Consider the following 15,093-nt stretch of genomic DNA (forward strand, 5'->3'; position numbering starts at 1 on the left):
CTATTTGTATAATAAATGCATAAAAAAATAACAAAATTTCTAATTTCACATGAATGCACATGATGCAAGCATTCTCCACATTCAGTTAACGAAAAAAATCCCATTTGAATGCAGTGCCTTTTTAGCTGTGACCACAGACCACCTCCCGGCAGCCTTTGTATGCACCAAAATTGTGCGCCCCAGACTTTGCACCTCATTTGATCTAACATTGCCACCCTTTCAGCGCCACAGCAACAAAAGAGGTGGGCCAAGCAGAATCAGCAAGTAGCAAGCAGCGCCGCGTTTGCGTTTACCCTATCTCTGCCTTCATCCTTCCTTGCACTGTTTCCATCATAAACCTACACCAACCTTGCCCACTTCGCCACACTTCGCCACAGCTGACAAAAAATGCACATCCCACCTCAAAACTTTGCTGCTCCCTTAGCTGACAAAGGGCCACATTCTATGCTTCGTAAAGCGCTCCTCAAATTCGCCATGATATCATCACCATCAGTGCTGCGCCCAGCTATCTCCCTCCGTGGTGCTCACCTGCCTGACCCGAATGACGAGGCTGTTCCCCGAGATGGATGGCACGGAGACCACATCCTCCAGACGGATGCTCCACTGGATGCCCCAGCCACCCCAGAAGCGGCACTTCTCCAGGAGAAACACGTGCCTGGGGGAGGAGAGGAATGGAATAAGAACACTAGTACAAGGGACACTACGAGAGGGGGGAGGAGGCCACCCTGAAGAAATGCCAAAGACATGTCACCATGTCCAGCCCATCTAGCACCTTAGGGCATTTACTGGATTATGTTTACACAAGATGATACTATTTATAAACATTGGGATACAAAAGTCACGGGTCGGCTCAGACGCGCGGATTTATATTTAAACCCGGCAAGTAGTCATTCGAGCCAGAAAGTGGCACACAGCTAGCGCCGCTGGAGACTCCACTATAAAGAGAGTGCTATTGTAGCCACTATATCTGCAGCTGTAGCCAACCAAGTGCACGCGACAGGCTATCCTTTAGAGTGTAACTATTGTGCCTTGGATAGAGGCTAGCTAGTGTGACGAGCACAAGGGCTGCGCTATGGGAACGGGTGGGGCATTTGCAATGAAAGCCCAACGATGGCGCCGCTTGGCGGGAGGGTGCTGCCTCAGCACACAGTGCGGCCTTTTCACTTGGGAAGTCTGAAAGTTGGTCTTGTGCGCGCGTGTGTAAACTGCTTGTGGGCGTATTTTCCGTTGGGTGTTTGCACATGCAAACCTTCCACCGGTCCCTCCCACAAGTTCTGTGCTGACTGCATCGGTTGTGCGCACGCGTGCTGTGGGGATCCTTTAGATCCCCGTTTCCTTTTCCCACAAACGCAACCTTCAGCCGCTGCGTGCCCGCCCGCGACCTTTGTCACACCTTGCATCGACTCGCGGGCCGACGCGTCGGCGAGCACTACCCAGCCCCCCGCCGCCGTCCCTCCTTTCTTCGCTGCTCTCTTGGGAGGGAGCAGTGCTGCCAACTGTAGGGTTTTCACCCTACATGCAGGCGGTTTTGTAATTTTTCCTCTCGTCGTAGGGCCGTAGGGCCATTCACCCATTGTTCCGCCAGGTGTAGGGTAATTCTGAGTTTTCTTGTTGGACTTCCAATCCCAAGTGAAATAAAGCTGCTAAAAGACTAATTATTCCTTCATGTAACAGGTTACGATGCCAACTTTAGCTGCTGGATTGTGTTTCTGCAGCTCGATCCGCAGTGTACATATTACGGACAATGTCATTATAGCGGACAGAGCACGAGCGGCATGCATGCAGAGGGGGAAGACGTCACAATTAAGAATGCAATGTTCCCTATCCCCACCATGGAGGAAAGAGTGACTATCAGCATGTTGTTCTATACTAATGTATAGTGTATAATGCCATAAACCGCGGTTATGTCACACCATTAGTATATGCCCATCGTTAACATGACATAGAGGTAGTGATTCGAAAGCCGACGATAAATGATTAAGAAATCCAGCGTCTTTCCACTCCGTGAAGAAGAATGACCAGCAAAGCTGGGCGCAGTCCAAGCAGTGAGCGAAGCAAACCATGTTTATTTGTAATGTGCAATTGAGCATGATTTCTATATATAATTGTAGGTTAATAAAACTGGGAAGGACTCTAGTTTTATAGCAGCGGACAAACATGGCGACGTCTGTTTCTCTCCCGTAGGAGCCTGTATATTGACAGCAGAAGGCGATTTACAAACTACTACATTGTGAACTACGTAATCATGAAAATATTTGAAACTCTGGGTACTGTTAGAGCCGTCGTGTACCACTCAGCGGAATTATGTGTTTCTGGGTAGCTTTGATTAAACAAGAGTTACAGCTATTTTCTGTAACTATTCTATGAGAATGGTTTGAATTGGTGAGCACAAGAACCCTGGCTGCACGTGGAGGCCCCACACCATGCACCTGATGTGTGCATTATTGCTTAGACACGAAAGACACCGGCCAAAACGTTGCTATGAAGCACTTCACGGGGCACGCGTGTAGGTGACGAAAACGCCGGCCGAAAAAGTAACTCAAGAAGGCAACAAGGAACACTAGCTGTGCAGACAAAAAATTTCGGATTTGTCTGCACATATGATATTGTGAAACCGAAACTTATACAGCTTCAAAGCATTAGAATAAAAAGAAATAAGAATTACAAGAAATAACTAAAGTAAACACAAAATTACAAGTAAATTGACTTAAATGTCACAAAATAGTCGTTTTTTAGCATAGGGCAGAGCATAGGGACACCAATGATATTGTGCAAAGGCGATGTAGAACTTTTCCTTGAGGGGTGTGGGGTTTTGTGGTCAGAATTAGATGGCAACACTAGGACGGAGCTAGAGGATCGAGAATTGGGAATGCGGGGAAATGCGGCTCGTCCACACCCTCGCCGCCACTGGTCCGGAGCGGGGCCCCTAACCCCAATCGGACGGGCAAGGTAGGTCTATCCCTACCTCGCCAGCAGGCCACATGTCGCCTCGGCCAGTGCAGCCTGCTTGAGGCTGTGCCTCGGGCACGCATTGATACAGTGTAGTTCTAGCCCTGTCGAGGCAATCAGTATGCGCTGTACCACTCGGCCAATAAATCTCCAGGTTCGTCCTGGCCCACGGAGCTTGTTGTCACCTTGTCGGTGAGTCGAGCCTGTCGTGGCGTCCCTCATGGATGCCGCAAACCTCTCCGGGTCATTTCGCAGGTGTGGTGGAACCCCCTGTATGCCACACTGGCCCCCCATAGTCCCACGTTGCCTACAGTGCATCCGTGCCAAAGAATTGTGGACTGAATTTCTGCTCGTTTTTCCGTGCCTATCGCTAAAACAGCTTTGTGCAGCTGTACAAAAAGTGATAAAGCCAAAGCGACAGTGAAAATAGAAAACATGCTTTGTGCTGAGCGCGTTTCCATGTTTGCTGCTTTATCCGATGTCACGCGGCTTGCAGAACGGGAACAAAGCATCAAAAGAAAATATAGAAGCTAACGACAGCTGTGGGGGTTTGAAAAAAGTATTTTTAGTGCAGTTGTATTGAGCTCATGCATGTTCAGTATCGTTGTAAACCACTAGCATAGCCAGAAATATTTTTCATGGGGTGTTATACGTCATTGAAGGGGGCGCGGGGAAGAGGAAGAGAGCGCGTGTTTAAACAGTATCTTGGCAATTCTCGCTGTATATTGATGCTTTGTGTAGATAGAATGGATGCAAGAAAGGTTGAAAGGAGGGGAGGAGGGGGATGCTGTACTCAGACAATTTCAAAGGGTGTGCCGACATAGGCAGCCTCAGAAATCGACGTACCACGTTTCTGCCACACTTTCGGCTACAAAATGCGTCAGATAAGCCTACCACCACAGCTTGGAATAGTGTACACAGTGGATGAACATCCTACGCGTCACTGGAGATGTTCAAATGCAATGCGCTCCCCCCCCTTTGGAGCTTGCCTGGCTCGTACCTCTATTGTAATAGGCCTGTTCACACGATGCCAAGGGTCGGCCAATTCGGGACTGTGCCCACAAGCAGTTGGTGCTTATGGCAACACCATGCCAACGAGAACTCGCCAGCACGTCAGTGTTAGTCTGCATGCGTCCTGTGAACTTGCTCGAGGAGCAATTGAAGTTGCAGTGCAAAAATGGTGAATTCAATTCAGAAAACATTGCCCAAAAACAAATATAAGTCAACTTCAAAAAATCTCTATGAAGGATTTGAACTTGTGAATTGCAAAACACCGGCTCCAGACCCCTTGGCCATAAGCCAGTGCTGCGAAAAGTGGAAATATAAAGCATATATTCTACAGCCTGTTTATTTATTTATTTATTGAATAACGCTCATGAGTAAGCGTCCCCCAAATTCTCACAAATATCTCGTCTCTAGCGACTGCATTCATTGGGCAGAAAAGAGATCGCAAATGTGTGATCGTGCTGCTGGCCGCTGTGGTAGTTCCTTAGCGCAAAAAAGTTCATTTTAATTCCTTAGTACCTATATTCACTTCGCTGACTCTTCTCTCACCTCCAATTGGCCTTAGATTTTTCAGCAAAGCGTTGCATGTGCGCTTGTGTGGAGCTACTTGGACTTAGTGCTTGATACAGCCTACAAACTAACTAAAGGCACACACTTCCAGGCACAAATGTGTCGTGGCTTAGTGTTTCAACTGAGCGAATGAATTGCGACAACCCGCCGGTGGCCAACCCACTGAACGCTGGGCTGAGCGATTCTGTCGGAGGGCCAGCGATCTGTGCAGTGTGCAGCGATCTGTCAAGCCAGAGCATCTTGTTCTGACGTCATATGGAACGCCATGAAATTGGCAAGCAGGGTGCAGGGAGGGGGACAGCACTTTCACATTGATTTTTCTACTGTAGAAAGTCGCGTAAACGCAGTGAAAATGGTCGAAACATGGCCTAGTAGAGACTGCAGACTACAATTTGCGCTATTAATCCCGCAAAGTTTACATCAGTGTCCCTTCAAGACTGCCGAATCGGTGAGCCCTGCAGGGATCTGGTGCCAGCAACGTTCGGCACTCCTGCAATTAAAAAGTGCCCCACACGCTGTAGTTCTGGAGCAGCAAGTGCTGGTGGTTCACAAAACGGTGCTGGACAACGACTGCCGACCACCAGAGTGAGCCTCCACCCATTTTTCAACATCGCGATCTATTCCAGTGACATGAATAATGATTGGGATAATGCCACCTGTGCAAGCGGATTTATAAACTTGCACCTATTCTGCAGTTGAAGACAACCTCGCGAACACTTTCACTGAAACGATGGCAATGTTTGGAAAGCCTTTGCTTGGTGTGCCCCGGCGCACCCCAAGAGGAGAGGGCTAAATATGCATGTTCTCCTGCAAAGAGGCCCATTCCTTAATCAAATGAGTTTCCTCGACAAACATTTGTGGTAAAGGTGGAATAAAGGGTGCTTCAAGAAAATACACTTCTTACAGAGGTATGATTTTTCTTAAAAGTGATATCTACAAAGTCTGATGAGGAGTAGACCTGTGCATTTTGCAAGCACCAAATTTGCTTTGGCCCACAACATGCTTACATTTAAAAGTCAATTAGAATAGCTGGCACACTTCACCTTTACTTTGTTAAAAAAAGTTGCCTCAACGTGTGTACTATAAAGAAAGCCTATACTGTTCAAACGGCGCTAGAGAGAACGGGGTGATCAAAACTTAAAGTTTTGCTGAACTTCATAGACCAAGCAGCAATAGCTAAATGTGCACTTCTTAGTCGAAGTCTCGAAACGAACCCTCAAGGCTGTAGTCAGATTCCTCCATAACAGACGTCATCTGTTGAATGAAAGCAAAAATGCAGCAGCCCTCTTGCTGAGGTTGCGAAGGCGGCGTGGCCTGCGCCCTCCCGCCTGGCAGCACCATGTGTGGTGGCCACCAGCATTCATCGCTTGCGGTGCCTCCCAGGAGGCCGCGGTCAACACACTAGCCAGTATATTCTAGGCACTAGGCCAACATACATGCTCTTTGAAATCAGCAGTGCTTTCAAAGGTGCCATTCTCCCCACACAGTGCCCACACTGGCAAGTTTGCAGGGCTGAATTCAGCCGATTGCTAACATGTTCAACATGCACAATTTGAGCTTGAACAAGCAAAAAAATTGATGTTTCCCATGGAATAGGTAAAAATCAATTATTTTGAAGGCTGAGATAGCATGAAAGTACTTTGCAAGCCAGTGTGACATGGCTGCAATAGCTGGAATGGCGGCCGTGAACGGAGCATGCTGTTTTTCCTTTGGCCACCCAATTACAGACAAAATAAAGGGCTACGGACTACACTAAGTACTATTACCGAAATACACGAATTTACTCGCACAAATGTATCGACAAATAAGAGCTTGACAAATTCACTTCATGGTCTAGTAAAGAAACACCGGTATGCTTGTGAAAACAACGTGCCCAAAGTGTCCTTTACAGGGAGACAGGTATTATCCCCGAATCCAATACCAGCACTCCCAAATGGGTCGGTCCCCTCTGAGAAAGGCAAAAGTGGCGGGGCTGTGAAACGCATGTTTAAGTATTTGTCAGAGGTAACCTCATTTCCTGTCAAGCATAATCAAATCTGGCCCTATACACTAGCCATCACCATTATCTTTAATTGATTTTACTATGTCCGATTTACGCGTTTTTATACTTAAGCTTTATCGACCCTGAAGCCATTTCCCTATTTCCCCCAACAGGCCAGAGTGCCATCCTTTCTATAATAAATTTATTCATTCATACCTACCTTTTTGTGATAATAACTTCTTTTCAACCATTGAATAACTTCTTCTCTGGCGCACTTTTCCCTCGTTGGCCTTGTGCCATTAAACACCAACCACCATCATCAAAAGCGGCCAGGGAGAGCTTGTTATGTGCACACTAAGTTCTTACCTGTCGGTGACCATGGCGATGTTGGCCCTGTCGTCCCTGCCCAGGGGCGCATGTGCCCAGTAGGTGTCGGTGAGCGAGTAGTGGCCCTTGCTCAGCTGCAGGAGCAGCCGGTAGCCCGTGGCCTGGTACTGCGAGAACGGCTGCAGCCCCTGCACCGCACGGGGGGCACCTCGTGTCGGTACCACTGCACGCCCACGTGTGGAGGCGTGCACGAGAGGCACTCACGAGGTTTGGGTTGATGAACCTGGGTAGCCGCTGCCGCACCACCACACCTTTGCCCATCTCTGCAGCCCTGCAGGGTGAAATGAGACGAGACACAGGGGCCTCAACTGAACAGTCAAAGAAATGACTGGCTGTAATTCCACCCACAATATGTGCACAGTGAAGCTGAGGAGCCAAGAAGGTGGCAACAAGGTAATTCACAAGAACAAAAACAAGGCCCCACAGAGCAGGATCACTGGGAAAAGGGGTCACGGCGAAATGGACAAGCTTGTGGGGAAATTTTACGCAGAGCAGTCTCCAAACAAGATGGAGTGACAACTTGAGGAGCAGAGTTTAGTGCAGGAAAAAAGACTTACCGGCGGATTCCGTCAAAGGCTATGCTGAACATGTCGACGACTCCACCCGTCGGCTTGGTGATCAGGCCCAGGAGCCCCTTGCCAATGCCCTTGAAGAATCCCTCGAGACCCTCCAACTGAGCACCTGGACAGAATCCCCCCAACATACGGGAATTGTTTACGATCTGTATGATGTGAAACTCGTAAGAGCAAATAATGAGAAACAAAGAACAGAAAATATGCGCAGAGCACTCTTACATATTCAGCTCTCCTCAATGCAATTTTGGTTCATCCAATTTCATGGCTTAATTATGTCTGGTCGGTGCATGAGAGCTATGTATAGCAGCCTCGGTTACTCAGTTCTCTGCTTAATTTGACCAAAATTTTCAAGATCACCCCAGGATCGCATTGAGAAGAGTTGACTGTAATATGCTGACACAGAATAGTTCAGTCACAGAGATTAGCCCATGGCCAGCTTTGCAAGTAAACCTCCCCCCTCTCCCCCAAGCACGAGAGCATTTTAACTTTTACAGTCAACGTTGGAACCCTGTTTGAAGCATCAGAAATTAAGTAATTGCATGGAGCTAGAAATATTTGTTTGGCTACTATTCTCAAAAGAAAACTCGGGGGTTAGTGGTCAAACCTGGCTACAAGTAACCTCTGGACAACAGCAGCATTGAATAATTCAATAAAGCATGAGCTACATGCTACTTGTTTATTATTTACTCCATTATGTCTCATGAACTCAACGCTTCACCACTTCACAGAGCAGGCACCACAAAAGATTGTCTGGACTGCACTGCTCGCCCCAGCATACCTGTGACAGGGTTCATCACCACTCCCGAAACGCCCAGCAGAATGCCCATGACGAACCCCTTGGTAGCCGTGACCAGGGACTCGGGCAGGGAGCTCGAATGCTGCTCCATCCTCAGCCGCCGTTTCTGGGCCGAGAGAAAGAGTGCAGCGGCTGCTCAGGCGCTGGGAACGAACGTGGTCAAGCCAGTGATCACAAACCGGGAGACCGGGCACACACTCACTCTCTGGTAGTCCTCGTCAAAGGAAAGCACGGCCAAAGCTTGTCCCAGAGAGCCCGTGATCAATGCGACAGAGCCGGCAGAGCTTCCTGCAACATGGGCGCACGTGCCGTGTACAAAGAGTGCGAGTACATACGACTAGCAGCACAGGTACTGTTTTCTAGGGGCGTAATTTTGACTGATGAGGAAATTTTCACCTTCACTGAATTAAGGGTGTGCCCCTTATAAAAATGGAAAATCACTCTGTACCAGCTTCCCTTGTACAGGATATATCCTGGATATATCAAACTTTAAAGGGACACTAAAGGGTAAAAACAAGTTGGCTTCTATAGATAGATTACGGTGCCGAAAACCTAAATACACCATTCTTGCAACTAGCAGATGTTAAATGAAGCAGAAAACGCCAGAAATGTGAAAACAGGTGACAATGCCCCGTATGCTTTTGGGTACTACAGTTTGTGACGTCGCGAAAGTTGTGAACAGCGAGAGCTCACGGGAGAAAAACCTATAGATGTTTTCCTGAAATAAACAGTCCCAAAGTGGTTGAGCACATGAAATAAACAAAGCTTTCCATGAGCTCATCACAACTAAAAAACACTACAGCTTTTACACCCTGCGGGGCAGGCTGCTTCCCTCACTGTTCAGTCAGCCATGATGGTTTCACGTTTCCAAAAAGCATCGGTGCGCAATTAGTGAAGTCAATAACCTCCTACGACGGTGAGCGTTTCTGCAAGCAATATACCTGGCAGGAAGCAGCTAAAGTCCCTTCATTTGAAGCGGCAAAAGAAACAAGATGCACTGCACGCAGTTACGCGACCCGCCTGACCTGCCAATCTCCCGTTCTCCACCCACGGATATTGCTATCAGTAAAGTGTGCCCACGCCCGATTCGAACATAACAGCCTGTGAAATGAACTCACTGCGGGTCGTTAGCTGACCGATCCGCCCTTGTGCATTTCTGCTGGCCTCGAGCCACCGTTGGTAAGTTGTAAAGCGCGCATCGCTCTGCCCTTGAGACAGGGGGAGCGTGGGCAATGAAGACTTGTACTCGACAGAGCTGCCGTAAAGAGTGTGTTCCGCACTCGGTTCGCGCCGTGCGAGAGAAGATAATATGAGATGGCTGTGACCACCACACGAGGTGAAATGAAGGAGTCCTCCTAACGCCCTGCCTGGTATTCGATCGAAACGAGACACTTGCTGCTTCTTGCGTCCCGCTGGTAATGCGGTTGCCCAAAGCGCAATGCCGTTTAGAGGGCGGTTGATTGGCGGGTCCCCTGCTGGGGCACCGTCTTGGGGTCACAGAAAAGAAAGAAGAACGGTGGATTTAGCCATATTGACGCAGCCGGCGCTCCCTTCTCTCCTCTAACTTAGACAGAAAATAGGCACCCTTCAGTTCGTGTTTATCGTTAGCACATAGGAACTGGCCCTTGGGGGAAGGGGGTGGGGGGGTAGTATTTAGAAGATTGAATTTGCGGTGAAAAAAAAAAGAAACCATGTTTTATGACATGCAATGCCACATGGATTGTAGCGTATTCCTAGAGAGGAATCAACATAACGTTTGTACTGAAAGTTACTGAAATTTTGGTTATTGCTCTGAATGTTCTGCCCTGAAAAGAAACCGCACATACTTCGTCCATTAAGCTAAGATCGGGAGCTTGATACCGTGATGGTTACATGCTCCATTCTGGTCCTATTATGACCGTGATAATTTCCAAAGGGGCTGCCAATCCCCACACTAGCAGCCCCCAGTGTCTCGAACAGCTTGGAAGTAAAGCGGATTTGTCGTCGAGACGTCGCAAGGGGCTGACGGCCAGAGCGCCTCTGAAACCGGGGTCAAATGGCGTTAAGCCACTTATATGAATACTCAAGGCACGGCGTTGTCCCGCTCCGGCCTTGAATCGCCCCGGGCGTCATTCCGATTAAAAGCTCTTTTTTGCATCTCGCCCGCGCTCCCCCGCATATTTTCTCTGCTCACGTGTCTTTGCGCAGCTTGCCGACACCTATTTATCGTCGTAGTTGCTGAATTAAAGCTTATAAAATGCCAAACAAATAAATAATCGCGGCACGATGGCCTAAAAACCGGCTAATGACGGCCGGTTTTAGTACGGACCGGCAACCGGCCCGCTGTCTAAAAAACCGGTCGGGCCGGTCGAAAACCGGGAAGGTGGTAACCCTATTACCGTAATTACCCGATTCTAACGCGCACCCTTTTTCCGGAAAAATAGGTCGAAAAATCGCATGCGCGTTAGAATCGGATACAAAACCGAAACTGCCGAAACAACGGAAATTTCGTCTCGCCCATCGCCATCTCCAGATGGCGCCAAAGCTTTTAGTAACAATTTTTCGGACGCAGGAAGCATAGGCGCCCAGGCTTTTCTATCGGCGTTCACACAAATTGTCAAATCGTTCAACTTGCGCACTTGATAACAGCAATGGCAGCAGCGGCACTCGCGCGTTCAAAACGAGTGGTCGGCCGAAGCGTGCGCCTCTGGAGAAGTTCGTAGGATGGTCGTGCGAGGCGTGGGCCACGATCCCATCGATCATGGTTGAACGTTCGTTTGAAGTGTGGCATCGCGAACGCGCTTGGCGGCACCAAGGACGAGATGTTGTCGTCAGCGGAGAGCGACGAGGAGGGAGATGGGTGAGATTACTTCGAGAAATAAATCGCCCGTTTATCTCGCATTCGTTTTTCTTGCTCACAAAGTTCCGTGCGCGTTACAATCGCAAGTGCAAGTTTTTTCGTTTTTTTTGCCAGGAAAATAGGGTGCGCGTTAGAATCGGGGGCGCGTTAGAATCGGGTAATTACGGTAGCACTTGTGGGATAACCACAACTTCCCTTGCTCTCTGCACACCTCTAAAGATAGATAGCGAGCCCCCCCCTCCTCTTTGGGCATGGCGAGTTGCGATTAGAATGTTGTGCAGAAAAGCAACCACCCTTTTACTTTTCGAACATCTGGAGATTGCGAGTCGAGCCGCGACACCAGAGGTTTCCACTACCTGTACGTTGCGCTTATGAGCAACCGCCTTCGGCATTTCGAATGCTAGTTGCGGGTGAAGGAGAAAAAAAAAAAAAAAAAAAAGTACGCCTTGCATACTTATTGCGTTGCCTCACCGGCTTAATTAAGCTGGGCTGTTTCCCTCTCTGCGGCATCCGTTCTTCTAAGCACTAATAAACGCAGACCCATCAAAAGCATAAACACAAAGTATAAGTTAAAGCTGCGCTCGGGGTTTAGTCGGTGCAGCAGTGTCTGATGCGGAGAAAAAAAAAAAGATGAAATAAAGATTGTATCTTCGATTTTAAGTGGCGCTCGTGTGAGTGATGATAAACAAAGAATGATTGAAAGGTAGCTTGCGATATGGTTGGATTCACTCATGTTTTGGTTATAGTGCGGTACCGCTTATAGTGCGGATTTTCGCAGCTCCCACAGCACACGTTATAAGTGGTCTACACTGTATATCGATAATTCAAAATACCGTACTTACCCGATTCTAACGTGCACCTTTTTTCCGCAAAAATACGCCGAAAAATCGCATGCGTGTTAAAATCTGATACAAAACCGAAACTGCCGAAACAGCTAAAATTTCATTCCACCCATCGCCATTGCCATCTCAAGATGGCGCCAAAGCTTTTAGCAACAATTTTTCGGATCTAGGTGCCTAGGCTTTTCTATCGGCGGTAACACAAATTGTCAAATTATTCCACTTGCATGCTTGATAACAGCAATGGCAGCAGCGGCAATGAAGGTGCGCCGCTTCCGCGGCTTACGAGCGGCTCCCACGTGTTCACAACGAGCGGTTGGCTGAAGCATACGCCTCTGGAGAAGCACGCGGGATGGGCGTGCGAGGCGTGGGCCACGATCCCATCGAACATGGTTGAACGTTCTTTCAGAAGTGTGGCATCGCGAACGCGCTTGACGACCCCGATGACGAGATGTTGCGGCCAGCGGAAGGCGACAAGGAGCTCTCGGAGAGCGACGAGGAGTGAGATGAGTGAGATTACTTCGGGAAATCAATCGCCCGTTTCTCTCGCATTCGTTTTTCTTGCTCACAAAGTTCCTTGCGCGTTACAATTGGAGGTGCAAGTTTTTTCGGTTTTTTGCCAGGAAAATCGGGTGCGCGTTCGAATCAGGTAATTACGGTACAAAATTTGTCCATTGGAAGCTTATCTGACGATTCCACACATAACTGAGAGCTTTCCAAGATAGCAACAAGCGGTAGACTACCGATTTGTTTCTCAAAGCACTGAAAATTTGAAACACAGCGCGATGACCACCACGCTTTATTTGACATGAAAAAAGCCCGTGAGCTTCGCTTGCGTCTTCTGCGCCAAGTTCACCAAACTGTCTTCAAGCTTACTAACGTCATCTAGTGAGAAAGTCCAGTGCCCTCCGCTGCACCGCCGCAGCGGCAGATTACGCTGAATGATGACACGAACTCGGCTGTGGTAGGCAGTTGGGAACGTCGTTAGGGTCACAAGTGGGGTCCACTGCTTCGGCATCAGCGATCCCCGCAGCAATCGTCCCATCCTTGCAATCTGCCACTGCTTGCATGTTGTAGTCAGAACCTACGAACTCATGCTGTTGTGCAATCTGCACTGGCGCATGGGAATTCTGACCACTTTCTAAACCCACTCTCAAGGCACTCTTTGGTAACCGAACACCTCTCATCTGGAACCGCAACAAAGCCACTTCGCGGAACCAGCTGCGCACATGACTTGTCCACAACAGCCACACTGCACTGCCTTTGCCTTACAACAGCTTTGCTATGCAGTATTGCACTTAGAAACACTGCGAGGGATTTCGAACGCCTTTGCAAACAATGACTTCTCTTCACTGGCCTCCACCCGTCAAATGATGTACATCTTCGTTGCTAAACCGAAATTCTTCCAGTTTTTTTTTTTTTCTTTTTTAATGCGTAGCATTCTTTGGTGAGTACTCCCCACAGCCAGGACCATGTAACGCCCTGCACTTCCACAATAATGCTGATTTTGAGGAAGTTCCACCTGTAATTGTTATAATAGCAAATATGGAGATCATTGGTCGAGTGAAATTTTGAAAAACAAAAAAAAAGAAAAAATATACAAAATTACGGAAAATGGCAAACCGTGTAAAGCCCTGCATTTCCACAATAATGCAGATTTCGCGGAAGTTCCACCTGTGATCATTACAATAGCGTAAATGGAGATAATTGGTCGGACGGGATTAAGAAAAACCCAAAAAATTGGCTGCAAAGAACTCACACTCAAGACAAATGGCATAAGAATGCTACACATTAGTAAACAATTCTCTGAATTTCTGCAGATATATATATATATGTATTTTTTGCAACCATGGCTCTGAAGACACGGTGCCACGAACAAAACAGACATGCCAGTCTCTATGCTGGTCACCCTGTTCCAGCTTTCCCCCTCCCCCCTTTCACACCCAATCACTGCCCGTGTTCTCGCTGCCATACGGCTATCCCATCCTAGCACAGTGAGCAGGTGTCAAAGGCATAGGTCGGCGTACTCACTCGTGAGTACACTCATTTGTACTCATTTGTACTCAAACTCACGAGCGAGTACGATGATGAGTGAGTACACACCCAGAAAAAAAAAGTGAGTATGATGACGAGTGAGTACAGGGGTAAGTCAACTACTCGTGAGTACAGTACTCATGAGTACACTACTCATGAGTATGAGTACTCATGAGTACAGCATTCATGAGTATGAGTACTCACGAGTTTGAGTACTAATGAGTATGAGTACTCATGAGTACACAGGTACTCATGAGTACATAGTACTCATGAGTACATAGTACTCATGAGTACTCATGAGTACACAGTACTCATGAGTACACAGTACTCATGAGTACACAGTATTCGTGAATACACAGTACTCATGAGTACATAGTACTCATGAGTACAATACTCATGAATACTGGTTTTGCGACCGCTTGCACTCTTGATTATGTGCACTCGTGAGTACAGTACTGCAAGCAAGTTTTATCACGAGCTCGAGTTTGGACGCGCGTGTACGAGTCGCAAACATTAGCAGTGCCGCTGTGCAGCTTAACTGTCAAGGATGTCAAAATTAGACAACGAAAACTGCACGTCCCCCCTTTCCCCGTCCATGTTTGGTGCTGTAAGCGTTTCGCGGCGGTAGCTTCCAAAGGGGTCACGGTGAAGAGGGAAAAACGAGGGGGTGAGGGCCCGGCGGGAAACGCGGCCGCAGTTGCTCTTCTACGGCACTTGTTGACTGCCGCAGTTATTTTTGTTGACGCGGCCTGTGAACGCATGGCGGCTTCATTGCGCGTGCTCCCTTCCAGTTGTTTTAGGGGAGAGGTGGTGGAGGCTGCTAACAATGGACGCATTAGGCGTACTGAAATCCCTCTTTTTCGGTTTTCAGAAGTTTCCGTAGACGCATGTCGCGCTGTGTAGTCGTTTTGTGAACCGAACCGCTCATTTCAACAGTCGCAGTTAGTTTACGTAACTCGCGTCAAACCGACTACGTGGTTTGTAACGTTTGTGTCACCGAAATTGTCCGCACCATTTCGCTGTGTGTATTGAAGCGACAATTTGGCTGATGTACGTGCGCTCATATGGTTTTATTAGGTTCCCGTTTTGAAACATTTTGCTCAGGTTCGCTAGTAATA

At 48.0% G+C, this 15,093-nt stretch overlaps 1 protein-coding gene across 6 annotated transcripts in view; it reads right to left on the reverse strand.

Moving 5' to 3' along the window:
* Positions 1–15,093, reverse strand: part of LOC144152957 (intermembrane lipid transfer protein VPS13A-like) — a 139,995-nt gene that overhangs the window by 4,425 nt on the left and 120,477 nt on the right. For all 6 annotated transcript variants that reach the window (XM_077684548.1, XM_077684549.1, XM_077684547.1 and 3 more), the window contains exons 74-79: positions 8,466–8,551; positions 8,246–8,369; positions 7,450–7,573; positions 7,097–7,163; positions 6,872–7,020; positions 529–655 (exon numbers count right to left, since the gene is read on the reverse strand). In XM_077684548.1, the coding sequence (XP_077540674.1) occupies positions 529–655; positions 6,872–7,020; positions 7,097–7,163; positions 7,450–7,573; positions 8,246–8,369; positions 8,466–8,551 (677 nt within the window). The remainder of the gene's footprint in view (positions 1–528; positions 656–6,871; positions 7,021–7,096; positions 7,164–7,449; positions 7,574–8,245; positions 8,370–8,465; positions 8,552–15,093) is intronic.

This window comes from Haemaphysalis longicornis, unplaced genomic scaffold (assembly GCF_048455015.1).
Source record: "Haemaphysalis longicornis isolate Haplotype H1 unplaced genomic scaffold, Haemaphysalis longicornis Haplotype H1 scaffold_9, whole genome shotgun sequence".
Classification (NCBI taxonomy): domain Eukaryota; kingdom Metazoa; phylum Arthropoda; class Arachnida; order Ixodida; family Ixodidae; genus Haemaphysalis; species Haemaphysalis longicornis.